The sequence below is a fragment of the Rhamphochromis longiceps genome, linkage group LG4 (assembly GCF_057381845.1).
Source record: "Rhamphochromis longiceps isolate RC_006_pf linkage group LG4, R_longiceps_female_GT1.1, whole genome shotgun sequence".
NCBI lineage: Eukaryota > Metazoa > Chordata > Actinopteri > Cichliformes > Cichlidae > Rhamphochromis > Rhamphochromis longiceps.
Window position 1 is genome coordinate 14,062,035 of NC_140560.1, and position 21,886 is coordinate 14,083,920.

General features: G+C 40.1%; 1 protein-coding gene across 1 annotated transcript in view; it reads right to left on the reverse strand.

The window, feature by feature from the left end:
* Nucleotides 1–1,309: 1,309 nt before the first annotated feature.
* The window catches only part of pvalb6 (parvalbumin 6), a 54,865-nt gene continuing 34,288 nt past the window's right edge, over nucleotides 1,310–21,886 (reverse strand). Inside the window, exons 2-5 of the mRNA XM_085405142.1 lie at nucleotides 4,932–4,997; nucleotides 4,365–4,497; nucleotides 4,129–4,238; nucleotides 1,310–2,527 (exon numbers count right to left, since the gene is read on the reverse strand). Coding sequence (XP_085261268.1) covers nucleotides 2,502–2,527; nucleotides 4,129–4,238; nucleotides 4,365–4,497; nucleotides 4,932–4,992 — 330 coding nt within the window. The 5' untranslated portion in view covers nucleotides 4,993–4,997 and the 3' untranslated portion in view covers nucleotides 1,310–2,501. The remainder of the gene's footprint in view (nucleotides 2,528–4,128; nucleotides 4,239–4,364; nucleotides 4,498–4,931; nucleotides 4,998–21,886) is intronic.

The following is a 21,886-nucleotide window of genomic DNA, read 5'->3' on the forward strand; positions in this document are numbered from 1 at the left end:
TCCGTAGTTGTGTCAAAGAATAAAGGTGGTCTTTCAAGCTCTTCAGAATTTTACAAACTCTTTTTTTTGCCTTATTTAATATTTTACCATGCATGTTTGTAAATGTTTCAAGAAATTTCTGCACCTATGTCATATTTTCCTAGAAAAATATAAAGAAATGAGGTGTAGCTCAAGAGTTTTGCACAGTATTGTACTTTATAAATTGCACCTTAAACTTGATGCAGAGTGTATAGCTGGCTCACAGGATTGTGGATCAGAAAAGCAATGATGTTTTTCATGCTGCAAATGCAGTATTTTAAAATACCCTAGCATCTTTGACATAGTGTGTGATAACACACATTTAAATTTCTTTCTGGCACACTAAATAGTACAGTACTCTTAACTACGAAAAACATTCAGATTTTTTAAATTTCAAATTACATTAAATTAAATGTCAAATCATTTTCTGTGATTCTGTGCTAGTGTGTGTTGTTTATAGTTAATTGTGAACCAATTTTTGTAATTGGTTCATAATGTAGAAGCAATCTGAATGACATGTATTCAGCCTTTATTATCCCTGGGGCCCATACTTAAACTGAGGTCTCCTTTTACATACGTATAAGAAGATCACTGGTTTCACACACCCTAATAATGCTTATTTTATCAGGTGCCTTTATTTGACTAACATACAATGTTTTGATTAGTTGCAAAGACATTTTACTATGATGGTTGTTTCATCTCTGTCTCTCATCCACAGCATGTCTTTGTCCTGTCTTCCTTCTCTCACCTCAACCGCTCGCAGCAGATGTCCGCCCGTCCCTCAGCCTGGTTCTGCTGGAGGTTTCTTCCTGTTAAAAGGGAGTTTTTCCTTCCCACTGTTGCCGAAGTGCTTGTTCATAGGGGGTCATATGATTGTTGGGTTTTTCTCTATATGTATTATTGTAGGGTCTACCTTACAATATAAAGCACTCTGAGGTGACTGTTCTTGTGATTTGGCGCTATATAGATAAAATTGAATTGAATTGAATTCATGTGGTAGTTTATTAGGAATCCTAGGTACCACAGTATGGTAAAGGATTGTTAGGCAATTTAGAGTTTGAGAACTCATCAAAAGATCTCAGGAAACAAAGTTATCATGGTAACTTCATCCTGTGATAGAGGATGTCATTCCCACATACTTCTTTCTATAATTCCTCGGGTTTTGTCTTCCTCAAACTTATCGTAACTGTCTGTTGGAACAAGCATTGAGGTTGTCTCAGCAGCACTGAGCTCAATAGTCTCATGCCTGCTAAATAAAGTGATATCCTTCGAGCTTCAGATCTGTGTTTATTTGCTCAGGCAGTAAAATGTTCTACTAAAGAAGATAAAGATTCCTGTGTTGCCTGTTTGGGTCCTCCGCTGGGGATACTTAACCCAAATTGAACCTCGGCATGAATCCAACTGTGCTAATGGCTCGACAGCATGGTTCTCAAACTAGTATTGCACTTTTGAGTAAATGGGAGATATGGCCTTTTAAACCTCCACTCCGCCGAGGTTTTGTTTATGCCACAGATTATATATTAAGAAATATAAAAAAAAAAAAGATACTGTGTGATCATTTTAACCCCCTTAGACACAGCAGTTTTGTTTTTGAAAGTACACCGTCTCATACAACATTAGGGTTTTTTTTTTTCAGCTGATCTGCTTGATAAAGGAAAAAGTGACAGAATAGAGGAAGGGAGAAAGAAAGAAGGACAACAAGATTGAAAGTGTAAAATCAGATAAGAGTCACATCAAAGGAAGGAATTAACAGAAGCGACTTAGTGAGTCAGCCTTCTCAAGGCTTTTCTTTTTTCCACTTTATTTTGTTCTTTCACAGCTTGACTTCTTTCTTCTTTTGGTGTGTTTTACAACAGCTCATTACCAGAGGAGAAAGGGATGGATGGATAGCTAGATAGATAGGTTGATGGTGTGGGAGAGGACAGAGGGGAGCGAATGCAGTAAGGGGCACTGAGCCAGACATGAGTAGAGAGAAGAAGAGAAAAAAAGATAAACAAAGAAGGGAAGAGAGAGGAAGAACTGGTTCATGGAAATTGAAAGCTAGGAAAGGATGCAAAGTCAGAAGTAGAGAAGGAAATGAGGGTCTTTCTTTTATAATCTCTGTTATCTTTATATATCTACTTTATGCTTTACAATGTAAGTTTAACTCCTGCAGGCATGTTTTTTTAATCTATACATAAACAGAAACAAGAACAGTTTGTATAAAACGGATTAAATAAATAGGGTGAATACGGCTAAAGGGGAAACTCGGGACGTGAGGAGGTTGCACAGCACAGCCTACTTCAGTGCAGCATTGTGTTTCGTGAAAACTGCAGGTGGGAGGTGAAGAGGAGAGGAGTGATCGGAGTGGGGATCGGCTTCAGCCTGGTGGGAAGGAGAGGTGTAGGTGCTGGCGGAGGTGGAGGAGGAGGGGGAGGTGGGGGGATTGCCAGGATGTGGTGTTGGTTGCCATGTGATCCTTCATTGCAGTGGGAGCAGAAGAATTATTCTTTCACAAGGGCAGCAAATTCTGAAAGAAGGAAAAAAACACAACCTGTTAGGAGAGTGCGAAAACAGCAAAACATCGAAACGCTGTTGAGAAGCACGTGCAGGCGGGTTTATTTTATGCACAATGTTTATACCCTGTCAATATCAGAATAAGGTTTTGAGACTTATCTGCATCAAACAAGTTATCACATGCATGCCTTTAAAAATCATGTCACGCTGTTATCTCTGGGTGGGCAGTTGAATTTTCTTGAGCTTACAAAAGAAAATAAATGTTACTTTTCTTAAATACTTTCTGTATTTAATCAAACACATTACAATTACAGAATTCGGGGTTTTTTGTAGGGACAACTCGGGCCTTTAGAAAAGAACAAGAACTAAAAAATGAGTAAGATAAGTAAAAAAGTGACTATGATTTTTTTCGTTTTTAAAGGCCCTGTCTACACATACACGGCTTTTTGATTCACATAGTTTTTTCATGTGTTTTGGACTGTCATCCACACAGAAACTGCAATTTAGATAACTGAAAACCAAGCTATAGAGTAAACACCTTCCAGGGTGAATGTTTTCACAACCTGATTTTTATCTTGCAACATCAAAGATGGGAACCTTTGTCGCCTTTTTTGACATCAGGCTGCACACCACAATATTGCTTCATCACCATCTGTTGCTTTAGCATGTTTTTTTTCCCCCAACGTTTCCATGTGGACAGAGATTTTTTTGAAAAATCCTAATTTTAAAAAATAGCTGTGTAAGTGTGGATCTGAGTTTTCAGTGAGTGGGCTGATGATTCCTATAGGCGGACCCACCGGTAGACAGACATTTGTATGAATTCTGCATCTACTGTGGGTCTCAGCTTTTGCATAATCATATGTTTACTATATTAAGAAGACAAAAATCATATCTATCAGTTCTGTATCAGGGTTTAACTGTACATCCTTGCCACTCTAAGGACAAAGATGTTCATCCAACCCTTTTGTACCACATGCCCTTTATCTTTAGTTGACTGTTGTGGTTAGGGTGTCACTTTCAGTGGCTACATCGCCCACCGGTTTTTGAAATGAACAGATATAATTACACATTGAAAAAAAAATGCAGATTGACAGCAGAAGAAACGTATGGCCAAGTGGATTTCTTGTATGGGTGTGAGGGAGTTCACTAGGTCTTCTAAGACATAGATATCTCTTAATTCAGTTTTAGTAGTGGATGTAAAAGTGTCCAGATGAGTTCAAGATTCAGGATAATTGTCTTAGGCCATATAACGTGCCTGCTGCAGCAGAGGTGATATACAGTAGCTTCTGTTTATGGATGCGATCACAACCACACTGCTATGGCCAATTTCAAGGAGCAAGGCTAAATTTTAGTAGTGTGCTTTACCCTAAAGTTCAGGGCAAAAAACTGAAAAAACTTTTCTTAAATATGAACATTGACAGACTTGTGCTTAAAATCTGCCCTGATTGCTTTTTCTTGTTTTTTTTCTTCATGATTTTATCCATGAAGCACTAAACACATGCATAGATGAATGAAAATGGGGGGAAAAAAACCTGCCATTTGGGTTTTTGTGTTCTTTATGTGTGGGCCTTTATTTAATAATAGAATAATTTGATGTATTTGTGTTGCGTTTACCATCGACTCCAATCTTGCCGTCTCCATCCTTGTCAGCTGCTTTTAAAAATGCTTTGGTTTCTTTGTCTGTCAGGTCCCTGCCATCTTTGGCAAAGCCCTTCAGGACGAATCTACGAGAGGAAGCAAAGAAGATTGGATTTGTGTCACAGAATGCTTTTGTGTGGATAATTGTTACTCTTTTGGGGATTTCTTTGCACACACATGTGTGTTTGAGTGCATGTGTTAGTTTGTCTCACTTGAGTTCTTCCTCCTCTATGAAGCCGCTGTTGTCCGCATCCAGCACCGTGAAGACCTTCTTCACATCGTCGGCAGACTTGGACTTCAGACCCACCAGCTCAAAAAACTTCTTGTGGTCAAAAGAGTCAGCAACTGGACACACAGAAAAACACAGAAGCCACATCAGGAGTGTGACGATTTCATTTAAACTCCTCTTGATGCCTATTAAAACTTGATAATCCAAAAAACAGAGTGATTTAGATACGATTGGATCTTCTAATGTTTAAAAAAGAGACAAAGCTTTTTTTGGACACTTAAAGGGCATTAAATTCCTGACGTAAGTAAGTGTGAATATTCACAAACTGTCAGAACATGGTGAAATACAATTAAACTACTAATTTCTCAATGTCGAGGGAAGTTTCTTATTCTGTGTTGGTCTGGTTAATGAAGGCCAAAGGTGGAAAATTATTTTTTATAAGTTGAGTGTAACCGATATAGAACGACGTAAGGGAAAAAAAACCCAAAAGTTCTGGCTCCAGCTTTTTTTGGGACTAACTTTTTCCCGTCACGGCTGTGCTGGTACTCACCTGCAAATGCATCTAGAGCTTTCTTGATGTCATCGGTGTTGAGGATGCTGCTCATTGCCATCTCGGCTGTTGGAGGAGGATAAAATAAGTCAGGGGAGAGAGACTGAATCAAAAGAGAAGACCCGAGAGGGGACAAGGTTAAAAGCAAGGTTGCCAGAGAGCAGAGACAGTACTGAGACATTCTCGTATTACACTGGTGACACTCTAGAAATGGAGCAGGAAATCAGGACATGTGAGAAGGAGGTGATGAGTGACAGAATGAATTAGTGACAGTAAAAGAGGAGTGATAAAGGGAAAGAGGAGAATGAGAGGAGAAAGGTATCCTGCTGTAGTAGGGTGTTGAGAGATACGGGAAGTGAAGGAGGTTTGTTTGTGGCATTTCAGGATGTAGAGCCAGGGCTGCGGAAATTAAAACAAAAATCAGGATGGAAGGAGAATACCAGAATGATGGAGACGAGTGATGACAGATGGACACAAAAACAAGTGTGCCTTTCAAATGTTTTCCATTTTATCTGTGTCATATCTTTGAGGTGGTAGGGACACAAACAGGGCGAGAGGCCAAGTCAGCAGGGGTTTAACAGACCATATGAGTCCTCTGCTGTGTTTGAAATATCACCGGAGAATTCAGTTTGTCAGCCCACTCCAGATGGAGAATCTTCTTCTTGTGCCTCGTGCTATGAAAGGTGAACCCTGCGCTAAACTGCGCTTTGGCTTTTTACTGCGTGTGTGTGACTGAACCTGATCGCTGCTTATGAAGTTGTCACTTTCCCGCTGACTTTGACTGATGCCCTCTTTCCTTCTGTTGAGAGTGTAAAGACACGTGTATGGGATGTATACATTAGACGGTAAACACAAATCTGTAAGAGTGGAGGAGGAAGTTATAAAGCTAGAGAGGAGTGGTGCTAAGGGGAAGCGAGTTATGTGTGGATTAGAGGAAGTAGTACTCCGATTTCACTTTACAGGCAGGCGAACCATAATGGGGTTTTGTGGGCAACACATTATTTTAAGTAGGCTGTGTGATCAATGAGTACTGGTTCACTCACATCCACACGAACCTTTGCCTGAATGGACAAATGTACGACTTTCTGCGCTATTCACAGTTCACCAGAAAAATGTCTTGGAAATCAGGTGAATAATACATTACATTGAAATTAGAACATTAAATCACAGCATTTCAGAACGTCAGGTGCAGGCTATCACACAACACCACACACAATAGATGTGCAGTGAATTTTCCAGACAGACTAACTTCAAATCCACAGCAAAAAGCCAAAGGTCAGCAGAGGACACCAGCCAGCCGAACTGTCTTCCAGAGACTAACTAGTTGAGGACATTTACTAGATCAAATAAATTTTATTTAAGTTATTCACCAGTTTTATTCCATACTAATCAAAAATGATAAACTGGAAGCATATGTTTTACTTTGTGTCCCACAAAGTTGCAAAAAATGCTTGCCTAGAGTACCAATGACATCTCTGGGAGTTTACATCATCCTAAATCTCTCATTTTTGTGCCTCAGATAAAGCTGCGTCACAGTGGAAGTTACAAATACATCAGAAGCCAAAGACTGTGTAGCAGAGTGTAAAATGGGAAGGCACAGGGTCCCTCATATTTCAAACACAAGCTCAGCAGTCATTTCATTAGGGACACCTGTTCAGCTGCTCATTAGCACAAATATCTAATCAGCAGTCACGTGGCAGCAGTTCAGTGCATTTAACCATACAGATGTGGTCAAGATGACCTGCTTGAGTTCAAACTGAGCATCAGAGTGGTGAAGAAAGGTGATTTAAGTGACTTTGAGTATTGAGCATGGTTGTTGGTGCCAGACGGATATACTGCTGATGTACTGGGATTGTGCCACATAACTGTGTCTAAGGAAGTAGACTTAGTTATGTGGATTGAAATAGAGAAAACATAGTGAGTGCTGGTTCTCTGAGAGAAAATGCCTTATTGATGCCAGACATCAAAGGAGAGACTGTTTTGAGCTGAAAAAAGGCAAAAGTGATTGACTGACAAGATACACAGAAGAACATCACTAAACACACAACATCTCAAGAACCTTAAGCAGATGTGGTCTACAGCAGCAAAACACCACAGTGCTCTTTCTGTCAGCTATGAACAGGGAACTGAGGCTGACATTTGAATGGGCTTAGCAAAATTGGACAACAGAGGACTGGAAAATCATGTCTTAGCCTGATGAGTCTTGATTTGTGCCGGCATAGGAGGGTCAGGTTCAAGTCAGCGGTGATGGTGTCCACCCATCTTCTGAAGGCTGATTTCAGCAGTATAACACACCATCTCACAAAGCCAAACTGGCTGTGAATATAAATGTGGACCAAAATCTCTGAGGAATGTTTTACAGCACTTTGTTGAATCTATGCCACCAAGAATTAGGGCAGCTCTAAGGACAAAAAAATGGTCCAAACGGTTGCTAGCAAGATGTACCTAATGATGTAGCCAGTAAGTGTACACGTGCAAAACACTTCAAAACACTCAAAACAGTGCCCTTGCAGCAGGTCCTGTATATATTGGCGTCACAATCACTATATTCTCCTATGAGAACACAAAAACACGCAGACAGACAGAACGATTCACAAGGTGAAAGCAATACCAGCCACACTGGAACGCACGTGATCCCTAACGGTGTCCTGACACCTTCAGTTAACGAGCAATTAAATCTGATATCTGATACGTAGTTTGATTCAGATGCAGATGCCACGGAGATAATCAGCAAATCAGAACGTAATGTCACCCCATGGCAGAGCACAGTCCACACACATAAAGAGATTTTTTATTCAGCGTCTAGCTCATACAGATGGGGGATGAGCATAAGCAGAGCTACTTTTTTTAAGTAGCGTGTTTCAAACAGCTTAACAGCATCTTAAAAATTTAAAAATGAATCGTCACTCTCAAAGATGGAGAAAGAAAGAGGGTGGAGGACAGGAGGAGAAGGGATGATTTCCAAGGGTAAAAACTTGTCAGCAGGTGACAGGTGATAATAAAGTGAAAATTTAATTCATATTACTTTCAGTTTTTTATCCAGTATTGTTAGGGCTGTCTGATTAAAAAAAAACACCAGCTTGTTTTTAAGACAATACGTTTTCTATTTTATACAATATACTTGAAATCTTCAGCCCTTTCATTTTAATCTAGTTAAGGCTTCAAAATATCCTATTCTGAGGTTGTCTGAAACATAGCAACACTAACAAATTAACCATAATGCATTCACCAATTATCAACAAGTGTGCTTAATTTCATAGTAATCCATCTTCTAAATTTTTTAACATGGAACACATTTGTAAGAGTCTGACTTCAAAGATTAGTCAGATGCTCTGGTGGAAAACTTTGAGAGTTGACGGAGTTGAACTGTCTCAGCTAAAGTCATAGGAATGACACTCCATCATCATTTTCCTTGGACCGTCATCAACACTGTGTTCTCTCTGTTCAGCAAATGATACTGAACTGGCCAATATCACCCCTCCGTCCTTCTCATTGTTGGAAATACGGTCTGTATGACCTATACATTTCCGCAGGTTGCAAATGACTCATGCTGCCTGTTCTTTGCTGCATCATGCCTCAGATATCACTGTGTTTAATAGCCACAATAAAATGAATGTTTAGCAGCTCTTTATGTACCTTTATGACCCTTAACGGTTAAGCAAACCTATCTTCAGAGTCATTTTGGTTTCAACTATACACCAGTAAATTCATGCGAATGATGCTTTTACATGCTGACCAAGCCTTTCCTCTGAAAGACACAAAAAACTGCTAAAATCCAAAAATCCATCTTTGTGATATTTCCTGTTACAGTAGCACATTTGACCACGCAGACACACCTGCACGCATACAAACAGACTAACAGTTCACCTTGTGAGGATGGTAAAAATACACCAAAGTTAATCTATAACATCCCAGATCTCTTTTAATAATCTATTAAATAAATTAGGTATTTGAGGAAATGTGCAGATTTTCTTCGTTGGTGTCATTTTATTTCATTTTTAATGTTGGTAATGTCTATGTGATTAGTAGATCACATGGCATTCATTTTAATTCTCATCGATGCAATGATCTAATCAGCCAATCATATAATTCAATTCAAATTCAATCTTTATTGTCCCAAAAGGGAAATTAGTTTAGCAACAGGATAAAAGTAAACAAAACAATCATATAAAATGACAATGATAGTAATAGAAAATCCCAGAACGGTTATATGCCATTTAGGAGACAGGATGCAGTAGGGATAAAAGAAGCTTGGAGTCTTTTGGTCTTCCTCAGAGGTCAGGAGGCAACAACTCAAACTCACTGTGAAGTGGATGGTTCGAACAATGAACAATAGAATGAGCCTTTCTAAGCACATTTTTATTGTAAATGGCCAAAAGTCCATCTTTCCAGCGCCCTGAAATTTTGCTAGTAGTTTCTACCAAAAGACCCAACCAATTCTTATTCTTCACCATCAGGTTACCAAACCAGGCAGCGATACAAAAAGACATCACAGATTCGATAAAACTTCTATGAAACAAAGACAACATCTCAGATGAGACATTAAAAGATCTCATTCTCCTTAAAAAGAACAGTCTTTGTTGAACTTTTTTAGTAGTGGCATCAGCATGAGATTCAAAACACAGTTTATGGTCAAGTACCACACCTAGATATTTATAACTCTCAACGATCCCAATATCAGCAGTTTTAATGATAGTGGGTGATGAGCTATAAAAGGACTTCCTAAAATCAATAATCATGTCTTTAGTTTTTGACACATTGAGTGAAAGGAAGGACTCATCACATTAATCCACAAAATCATCTACAACCTGTCCATGGCCTGACTCGTCCCCCACCAGAAGACTGACGATCACTGTGTCATCAGCAAACTTCAGGATGTGTCTGTTCGTGAAATTGCTGCGACACTCATTCGTGTACAGAATGAACAGAAGAGGAGAGAGAGGCAGCAACCCTGGGGTGATCCAGTACAAGAGGAGAGCACATCAGAAAATACATGATTCACCCTCACGCATTGTGACCCATTAGTCAGAAAGTCTGTCAGGAGAGTGGCATAGTTGTTGGCGCCAGATGGAGTGGTCCGAGTATTTCAGAAACTGCCGATCTCTTGAGACTTACCATCTCTAGGGTTCATAGAGAGCCGTCTGGGAAAGAGAAAATATCCAATGAAAAGGTCTTGCCAATGAAAGAGGTCAGAGAAAATGGCCAAGCTTATAGAAAGGCAACAGTCGATCAACTATTCTGTTTATAGAAGAGCATCTCTAAATACTTCTTTAAAAATAAATAAATTCAGTTTGCTCGACTTTCTTGCAAAGTCAAATGAGAACACTTGAAATATCAGGCGTGCCTGAAGTATACGATACTGGAGCCAGAATAGATTGGAAGGAAGTGGATGAAATTTGTTCTTAGCATAAGAGAAATCCACATACCAACAACTCTAAAGCTTATTCATGGGCATATTAAATATTTGTTTTATCAAATGTACTAATGAGTGAGAAAGGTAATCAGCAGATTTTTTAAAAAGTTGACAGATTGCTTTAACTCTAAACTTTAATGTCGGGGGATTTCATTCAATACCACGAAATGAATCTAAAACGAACAGCCATAGTAGCACAATTATTAAGAAGTCAACATGATCCATGTCCACAACAAGCAAAGTCCATTATGCATTTATGAATTTATTCATGTATTTCAAAGTGTGGACTCAATGACTGCTTTGTATATTATTTACTTCTTATTGTTATTACTTTTCTAGTAGTTTATTAAAATGTCAGATAATGAACCATTTGTAATTTTGCCTATTTATTAACAGAGTAATTTATTTGTACACAGTGTATACAGTAACACATTTAGCTCATAATTGGTGAAATGTTTGATTATTATTAGATGACATCTTTTGTCTGGCTAAATAAAAAATTGAAAGTTATTCTACAAAGACCGAACTTTAGAAAACGCTTCGTATTTCTTGAGGATAAAGTAACATCTCAAAGGCAGTTCTGGTTTACACAAGGCTTGCCTGTGAACCTTTTAAAGTGGGGAAAGACTTGGGAAGTCACATGACTCTGATGGTCTTGCTAGGTGTGGGAAACCCAACTATAGTGCAAGAGTGCCAACTCTCCAGTTTACAGTAACAGCTGCATGGATGTGTGAATATATTTGCGTGTGTGTGCGTGTGAAAGTTTTTAAATGTGTTACTGAGGTGCCAGGCAGACTCGAGTAAAGAGGTGGAATGCAGGAAGAATATACTTGCATTTCAAGAAACCTGAGCCGTTTGTGCTCATTTGAGAATGTGAATCTGAGAGAGTGTGTGTGTGTGTGTGTGTGTGTGTGTGTGTGTGTGTGTGTGTGTGTGTGTGTGTGTGTGTGTGTGTGTGTGTGTGTGTGTGTGTATGTGTGTGTGTTTGAGAGGAACTCTGTTAAAAGCTGAGGTAATATGTGTGTGCCAGTGTGTGTTAGACTTATATAGATAAACCAAGGCAAGGTGCCCCTTCAGTATTACTGCAGTGTGAACTGAAAATGAACCTTCTTCATTTTTTCTCTTTCCGCCTCTCTGGCATTTTACAGCAATCTAACATTAAACAATAAACACATTCTAGTGGAATTATTGTTATTATGTGACTTAAACACCCCTCAAGCTTTATGCTGATTTAAGGTTTCATTACGATCGCCAACAGCGAGGTTTATTTTGTAATTAAAAACTCCACAATTTTTCATTTGGCCTATAACCATACAGTGCATTTCATATCCCTACAAAAGATTTCAGTATTTAACATTTGTCATTCAGTTCCCTTAAAGGGTGCCAGCAGCTTTAGCTACACCATTAATGTGAAGACAATGAAGCACTCTAATGGGCTATTCTATCTTGAAACAAAGGGAGCCCTCAATGATTTTCTTTCTCCCTGAAAGCTTTTAATCTGAATCGCCACTGATCTGCAAAATTACCTCAACCAGAGCTATCTGTTAGAGTGCATAAGACTGCTTATCGATTGTATACCGCTCCTTATGAGAAGAGATGGTACAGTGGTGTCAGTTCCGTAACTGAAACAAACACACTTGTGCGTGCATGTAGCCACGGGCGACTGCAGCGAGTAAAAAGAGGATTTGATAAGAGCAGCAGAGGCATGGGGATCATCTGGCTGTTATCACCACTGGCCACTGTCTAATCCGCTGGCAGGTACGGGAGAGGATAGCTTAACCACACAGTTACAGCTTGCCATCAGCAACAGCGCTGCATTTGTGGTTTGCATGTGCGTATGTGTGTGTGTGCAGAAGGATCTGTGCATTGTTTTACAAGAAAATATTCAGTTCCTGGTCAAAGGAAAACAAAACTTGTAATCTAATCATAACAATGATCATACAAATAATTTTTTAGACATTTCAGTGTGCTATGGGCTGAATCTGTTAGTCTGAAGTGAAGCTTTATATACATGGGGTGTGTTATTGTGTATTTCAAGCAGGAGACATGCATCTTTTTGCTCTTCCTGTACAGTAAGTTTTTAGAGACCAGTATATAAGAGATATGTCATTTGGCACCTGAAGTAAAACTGTACTTTAAATTATGCCAACGTAATAAGAATGTCCTGGTGTGAAGCAGATACACCATTAATGACGGCCCACGAGCAAAGATGGCAAAAGTTGCACCACTTTACCCGAGGGGCACGTCCCTGTGTCATGTTTGCACCAAAAAACTCTGTCTCCTCATTAATTAAGACTGCAACCACTAAAGTATTGTTCTCCTCATTAATATTCATGGCACAGTTTAGTATGTGAGTAATATGCAACATTTTAATCATAAGCACATGGATTTATTCTCAAGAGAAATTTCCCGTACTTCATCAGCATTTTGCTACAGATGCATTACCATGGAGCACGGACAGGACACTGCTTTCAATCTCATTAAGTGGTAATTAAAATTTGACCTTGACAGATTTCACACGTAAGCGGTGTTGCAAACCTGTGTCCTTTAATTCTGGCAGCAAAGCGTTACTATCAGAAAGTGATTACTTTGTTGATATCCTGTCGCTCTATCTAAATCTAAGCAGACTCTATGGAGACAGTGAAAGAAGGCAAATTGCTTTTCCTGTTTAGTTGCATCCATCACTGCATCTGCAGGTTACACTTAAAGCACTGGCCTTTGTCGTTTCATCTCTCATTTATCGCTGTCTTTTTCTTTCAGGCAAACTTTTTGTCTCTCCCTCATTCTTCCTCTTACCTTGTTGCTGGTGGACGGGTTTAAGGTGGGAAGAGGGGCGAGATGGGTTCAGGAGGGATGTCCAGTCAAAGATCAGAGGCTCTGCTCTTTCAGTTTTATACCTGTCCTCTCCAACTATTTTAGGATGAAAAATGGGCTCCGGGTTCAGTGTGGGGACAGGGATGTTATCCCGCTAGGTTGGCCTGTATCGCTTTCCTGACTGGACCCGTGCAAATCAAACATTACTATTAATAATCTTGGATCAATCTCCACCCCTCGTTCCAGCCAGATTTATTTTCTTATGCTCACCCTTTCTCACCCCTCCCTCACTCTAGCTCTCCCTCGTTCCAGCCATTCGATTTCTCCACCTAATTTTCTCACACCTCCCACCCGAGGGACTTTGCTCTGTCCTCTAATCCGTCTCTGATCCTATCACTCACTCCACTACTTCTCTTTGCCTCTCTCTCTCTCTCTCTCTTCCTCTCTCTCCATTCTCTTAAACTTTTAATTTTCACTTTTAATTCTCCTCTACGAATTCCTCCTTTAAGGCATTCCACATCATCAGTGACAAATTACAAGGCCCTGCTCTCTATCACTGTTGTTTTCTATCTCTTGATCATTTAAACTGTTAGAAAGTTGGCATACAAAATCGTCTTTAGGGTATTTCTTATGATGCTTTGTCTAATAATCTTTTTTTTAGTTAGTATTGATGCTCAGGATTTCCTGTATTGTTATACTTTGTCGTTTACACCTGTGGTGGCAAAACATTTTTGATTTCTGTTTATATCTGATGGTGAAATTTGTCATGTGGCTAGCTAGCTAATTAAGCTAACATTAGCCCCTTGAGTTGGCTGTAAACGTTAGCTAATTATGCTAATATAAGCCCATGAGGTAGGTGCAAACAGGATACTTAACAATACTAGTTTGGTTATCTAGAATATATAGTGGGGAAAAAAAGAAGAATATATTTCCATAAAGGGTATATTGGGCCCAAAGCAAACATTCCTAAATCCAATGTAAAAAAGAGGATACATGAGAGAAGATTTCAGACATGAAAAAGAGCCAAGTTAAAAGTTTCTCAAAAAAAAGTCCCCATCCTTGGTACTTTTAACTCTGTATGGCCTACATTCCTTTTGCTTATGTGTGATTTATACTTCTGCTTTGAATCGATGTAGCCCCTACGATGTTTCCAGCATTTATACCAATGCTGGGGGTGTTGCTTTGCAGTTTTGCTGCCAAAACAGTACTTAATGATAATAATAATAATAATGGATTGCATTTATATAGCGCTTTTAGTTCCCAGTAAACACTAGTTTATCCATTCTCTTTCCATTGATTTGGAAAATCGAATCAGAAGAACAGGCGGCCAGGAACTGACAGAAGCCAACAATATGTCCACAGTGGGTCAATCAAAGCTAGCTAGGGTTTCAGAAGGGTTTGCGGATGCTATATACCTACAATGTAGATTTAATGCAGAGGCATGAATCTCACTTTTAGAAGAAACTGCTGTGGCTTACCCAGGCTGCTGATTCATACCTCGTTACTTCCTTTCTAAGGGAGGGGCTTTGTGAATCGTTAATTGTTAGATTTTCTAAAATCAGTTTTCTGAAGTTAAGATATGAATTAAGGAAAAGAAAATTGAACAGTATTCTGAATAAAATTTGCAGAGAAGTACACCTCCACAGTGAACAGTGCAGAGAAAGAACCTGCAAGAGGCCCACGCTGCTGTTGATCACTCAGGCAGTGGCAGGTATTACATCTCCGGCCCAGCAGAGCACACTCAGTGCAGGAATTGTCCCTGAGGCTCACTTATAGATGTGAAGTACTTATAGCTGTGGAAACAGCTGTTTCCACTAAAGAATCGCTCACAGTGACCTTTAGAAAGACAGTCCAAGGCTTAGGCACTACTGTCTGCATGTAAGAGCCGTAAACAAGTCTGTGTTTGTGTGTTTGGGACTCGTGCATGCATTGTGAATGCTGAGTGCAGGAGTGTGAGTGAGACATTAAAAACAGGGGTGTGTATTCTCTGTCGAGCGACTGTGGACACCAGGTGCTATCATCCCAGTTACTGTAAAGATATTGTAGTTATGAGGCTACTATCAATTTCATGCTGGGTATTTATTTTAGAAAGAAAAGTGTTTAAACGGGCAAAGATTTATTATCTTTGCCATCTAATTATGAAATGTTTTGTATATTTGCCTGAGACTGTCATCACCATGACTTTGCAATCCTTACAAGGTTTTAATGGCATTAAATCGAGTTCTCCAATGACCTTCCTAGTCTATATAATGTTACTGGTGGTGTCTGCCATTCTTATGTGGGATTTAAACCACCCCCAAATGATACTGACCTCTTTCTTTTCCAATCATACATTTTTAGTTACAACATGTTGACAGAAACTGGGAAACTGAGATATGAGATCAGTAATCTAGTCACAGTTACTTGTAGGGTGGCAAAAAGCAATGATATGAAATTGAAGGTACTGACAAATACCTTATTATGTTCAGGTTTAGGATCTTATGTGAGAACTCGAAACTAAAAATAACCTTCTCTTTTAATTCCTCTGTCCCTGTCCTTGCTGCTGTGTATTCTCCTTTTTCTTCCCTCCATCTTTATCTAATTTTGTTGCAACGTTGTGACAGGAATTTCTATCCCTCCTTCCACCCATTACGTTTTTTTGCTAGTACACTCCTTTTAAGTTCTCACTTTGTCCAGCCAAAGGGCCGCAGAGGGAGTTACCTTGATTCCCTCATTGCCTGGGTGCTTCTCGCTGTTGCCTGCCAAGAGGAGTCAGCAGGGTGACAGGACGAAGGAGGGAAGAAGAGAGAGACAGAGAGAGAGCTGATGGAGTTGTGACAACTGAAGCCAGGAGGGAGATAAAGGTGGGTGATGAAAGTGCAGAAATTAAAATAGTAATGACAAAGGAGAGATTTAAAGAGGAATGCAAAGAGAGCATTCTCTCTAGTGAAGGAGTAGAGGGCTAGAAGGTTGACAGCAGATGATGCAAAGGAATTTCGATGTAAGATGGTGTACAGAGGGGTTGAATGTTGTCGAAGCAAAAGGACCGAATGTGAGGAAGGATCAATCCCAGAGTTTGCCTTATGTGTTTGGGTTTATCTCAAACCCCAAAGACTGCAGGACTCCAGGTTCATCATTGGCTCACATTTAGAGACAAAAAACAAATGTTTGGGAGTTTTTCTTTTGTCCCAATACCATGGCAGCACAGACTCCACCCTCCCGAACAGCATCTGAATGTTTCCAGTCGCCCTGCTGCTACAAACGATTGGTTTGCCGCTGCACCGTTTTCATTAAAAAAGATTTTTGGCTCGTGTTTACTTATGGGACTCCCATTTGTCAATGTTTGTTTGAGATTGCTCCAAATGGATTTGGATATGTTGTTGTGCACAGAATGGCACATTAAGGTGGAAAATTACAACCTACCTCTCTGATTCATTGGCAGCAGTCATGCAGACCGGATCTACTCTTAATCATGCAAACTCGTTTGGCTCATTATTGGATTCTCCTGAGTTTATCTGGCTTTGTTAGTCAAATCATGATCAAATATTTGTGTAAGTTATTTGCGTTAAAAAACTGCTAATTATTGAGTTGGGATTTAAGATTATGACTATTATTTCCTCTCAGATTATTTCTTTGGCCTCCTTTTTAAAAGGATTCTAAGCAAAACATGATTACTTATCACGTCAGAACAAAGGGAGGTTATTCTTGAGATCAACTAAGATGATAAAGTATAAGGTAGAATTCCAAGGAGGAAAAGAAAGAGAAATGCTAATAAGAGAAGTTGGGTTGAATGAAATTCCTTTGAGCGGGAATCCAGGTAAGCCAACATAATGCAGTCACAATGGGAACCTGGTAAGTACAAAGAGATAGGGAAAAAGGAAGTTTGCTCCGAACTATCTGCTTCCCTGCATATTTTAAATGCATGGATGTACTGCAAAAAAAAAGGGGGGGTTGACCTCTTTCTCTCTTGTCTTCATATTCTTCTGGAGGAGGTAGGTGTCATTATCTCAGCGTCTTTGTGAAAATCTACACTCAAGAGATGCCTTTGTAAATGGAAACATAGAGGGATTGCAGCAAACAACTGGTTACACTCCAGAACAAGAGGGTTAGAAAACATCTTAATTCTTTGGGTACATCAAACCAAGATGCACTTTTACCAGAATGATGGGAAGAGAAAAATCTGGAGAAGAGAAATAAATCATGACCCACAAGCATACCCCGACATCTGGAGCAATGTCGTGGCATTGGGGTGTATGGCTGCCAGTGGAACTGGTGGTCACTAGTGTTTAGTGATGATTTGACTGCTAATAGAAGCAAAACTGATGGGACAGAGCTTCACAGTGCAAAAGGATAATGACCCAAAGACAAAAGCAACCCAAGAGTTTCCTATTTTGATGCCTAGGCTGTCACTGATTGCAAAGGATATTTGTGATGTTATGATTATTATATTTATGTTAGTTTGTCCAATCACATTTGAAGCTCTAAAAAGAAGAACTGTGTATGAAAATAGGTGTTTAGCTTCCTAAATACTTTTGTTAAGTCTCTTGAATTAAAAGCCTTTGAATTACATTTAGATTTTTCTTTTAAATCCACTGTTCATATATGGATGCAAAATCACCCTAAAACATGACACATGACCTTATGCACACTAAACTCAAATACCTTGACATCCCAGAAGTTATCCTATCTTGGTGTCATCTGATGAATATCGTCTCATAACATGCTACTGTCTCACTCTGCAGATGATATCAGTGTCAACTTCTTGTTCCAGTTCATGACACAGAGGTCTAAGAATGGGTCTTGGTATGCCTGTCTGAAATATCCTTCTGTCCTAGATAACCTTGTGATTCTTTTGGAACTCCCCACCCCCTCTGATTCTCTTTCTTCCTCCACTAACAAAACCAATTTGACAAATGTGTCATCTCCATCTAATGAAAATATATATGTTGGGTTGTCACCGCACAGTAACATTTAATATGGCATAAGTTTTCAAAAATGAGCTCAGCATTCATACAAGTATCTGTGATCCAAAACCTCCGGCTTCAGATTGCACTGAAAATTCAATTTCAGAGACACAAAGAGAGGAGATATGCAGATACTGCTATTGCTACAAATCTTGCTGAGAGTGGCAGCCAATCCAAAGAAAGTGGCCGTCATTTGGAAAAGCGGCCAAAGATGGGGAAGCTAAAGCAGCTTGTTTCAAGCAGTGGATGAATTGGAGGGTCACATCAGTGCCTACCACAGAACAAATAAGGATTACATTGAATTATGAATCATGCAAAGCTACTACAGTGGCTGGAAGGGAACCTAATAAGCCCCCTTTGAGATTTTTATGTGCTACTTGCATCCAAATCAAATCCAGGCCTCTTTTGAGGATACTTCACTGTGCAAAAATCTGATGTGAGGAAATGAAATGTTTTAGGTTAGAATGTCAATAAATAAACGTGCTCGTGATCTCCGAGCATGAAGTAAGGAGAGCCTTCAAGAGAGTGAACACCAGGAAAGCAGCAGGACCAGACGGCATCCCAGGTCGTATCCTAAGAGACTGCGCATACCAGCTAGCTCCTGTGTTCACTGAGATATTCAACATCTCTCTATCTCAGTCGGTGATCCCCACATGCTTCAAAGAGTCCATCATTGTTCCTGTCCCGAAGAAACCCCACCCTGCTTCTCTCAATGACTATCGCCCTGTAGCCCTCACCTCAGTAGTGATGAAGTGCTTTGAACGCCTGGTCAGAGACTTCATCATTTCTTCACTACCAGACACACTGGACCCACTACAGTTCGCTTACCGTCCAAATCGTTCCACAGACGATGTCATCTCTCATCTCCTCCACACATCACTCACTCACTTGGACACTAGAAGGGGGAATTATGTTAAAATGCTCTTCATAGACTACAGCTCTGCATTTAACACCATAATTCCCTCCACACTCACCACCAAGCTGGAGCATCTGGGACTCAGCTCATCTATGTGTCTGTGGATCTCCAACTTCCTAACTGGCAGACCACAGGCAGTAAGGATGGGCGGACATGTCTCAGCCTCCACCACTCTCAGCACTGGAGCCCCCCAGGGGTGTGTTCTGAGCCCCCTGCTGTACTCTTTGTACACATATGACTGTGTGGCCACTACCAGCTCCACCACCATCATCAAGTTTGCTGACGACACCGTCGTGGTGGGCCTGATCTCTGATAACAACGAGACGGCCTACCTGAAGGAGATTAGGAATCTGGAGAACTGGTGCCAGAGGAACAACCTCCTTCTAAACGTCAGTAAGACAAAGGAGCTGATAGTGGACTTCAGCACTAAGCAGGAGAGGAACTACCAGACCCCCGTCATCAACGAGTGCCCAGTGGAGAGAGTGGACAGCTTCAAATACCTCGGAGTTCACATCACGCAGGACCTGTCATGGTCCTGTCACATCAACACCGTGGTGAAAAAGGCCCGTCAGCGTCTCTACCACCTCAGACGCTTGAGAGACTTCCAACTGCCCTCCAAGGTGCTCAGGAACTTTTACTCGTGCACCATAGAGAGCATCCTGACGGGAAACATCTTAACCTGGTTCGGGAACAGCACCATGCAGGACAGACGAGCTCTACAGAGGGTTGTGCGGTCAGCTGAGCGCACCATCCGCTCCGAGCTCCCTGACCTGCACTCAATCTACAGCAGGCGGTGCTGGACCAAGGCCAGGAAGATTGTGAAGGACCTCAGCCATCCCAACAACAGACTGTTCTCTCTGTTGAGGTCAGGAAAGCGATTCCGCTCCCTGAAGGCCAACACAGAGAGACTGAGGAGGAGCTTCTTCCCGCAGGCGATACGGTCTCTCAATCACAATCACACCACCACACAGTACTGACCCACACATATAGTTCTTACACACACACTGGACATTCTGGACATTGTTTTCACTTCATCACTTAAATCACTGCTGCTGTTATTGTGTATATATTTATTTATACTTCTTGTGTATTTTGTTCATACATTCTTATATAGTTCTATATTGTGTATTTTGTTGTACAGTTATTTTATTTTCAATTTAATTTATATATTTTATCTTATTCTTTCCCAGTGTGTTGTACAGTTATTTAATTTTTAACCTTAATTTATATTTTATTCCTTCCTAGTTAAATTTACCCTTTTTAATTTTTCATATTTATTTCCTATCTTATTCATAGCCTTTTCCTTTTTTGTTTTCTTTAGGTCACGAGCAGTTGTCCAAGCATTTCACTGCATATCGTACTGTGTATGACTGTGTACGTGACAAATAAAAATTTGAATTTGAATTTGAATTTGAATTTGACATCAGCGACTGAAAGGAACCAAAAAAAAATCTTTTTTATTAAAAGAATTAAGAAATAAATATGCAAATAAAAGTACTCTTGTATTCCTTGATAGAGACACACAATTTTTTTTAAATGTAACATCCCCGACACGCGCGCACACACATAAGCTGTAAGAGTGTTTGCGAAAGAGAAAGCTGGAGAGAACAGCCATCATGTGTCCTCCATGTGCACTGTTATATTACTGTGCCTCAGCAGTGCTTCCATCCATCTCGCTCTCACATTGAAATGCAGAAAGAAAAGTAAAGTACACAGAGTTGTGAGACAAAATTTGATAGATTGACGGGAAAAGTGGCAGTGAATCTGACAATAGGAGAAAAAGGGAAAAGATGTGTAATAGACAGACAGAAAAATCCACCTGGTTATTCACCGTAATAATCATCAGTCCCCCTTTGAACTATAGAACTGCATCCCGTAAACCTAGAAGGTTTCTGCAAATTTATAGATGTAAAGGACCACTCCTTGCTGCAGGGTCTGAAGATATTGGACAAAGATACTCAGAGACTTGGAAGTGTGAACGAATGATTGACCTGTCTCTACACACAAAGGAGGATGATGTACCGATAGAGAAGAAAGGTTGATGGAAGATGGAAAAAGACGAGACAAAAAGCCACATCGAAGAAAAGAGGATTTTGCTGGATGCGATTTAGGGTGGAAGATGTATGAGTGTGCCTGTCAGATATCCATCTGTGCGTCCATCTTTTGGTCTGGAGAGTTGAGAAAATAAAATTTCTCACATCGAGTGACTGTTGAACTATCCATGAGGTGACAGTGTTGTCATCAGCTGTGCCTTCATCCCTTTTATTTTTCATGTGGCCACAGTGAACATGGTAATTTTGTTGAAACAGTTGTCATGCTGACTTAACAAGATGAGGATGAAAACCCTTCAGCTGATTTTCAGAGATTCACCATCTTTCGTATTAAAGGAAGTGATTTTATCTGGTGACTCTGGCGCACACCCATCAGAGCAAGCTGGAGTAAGATTATCATCCCATAGATTTAAAAAAAACCTACGAATCGAGTTATGAGCTTAACAAGTTACTGTGATGCAAATAAGAATATGTCCCGTGGATATGGTGGAAAATTACTTTGAATTGTTAATGTCAGCATCCATGATCAAAATGACAATGCCTAAAATCATTCAGATGTTTTATTTGGTTGAAAGCGCGGAGATGACAGATTGTCCAAAGAATGTTATGGCAATCCTTTTTCTCTTCCACTGTGTGTCTTCTGTCCTGTCTCCCTCCCCTCACCCCCAACCGGTCACAGCAGATGGCTGCCACTCCCTGCGCCTGGTTCTGCCAGAGGTTTCTTCCTGTTAAATGGGAGTTTTTCCTCCCCACGGTCACCAGGGTATTCTCGGTATTATTGGGTTTTTACCTGACAATAAAAAACACCATGAGGCATC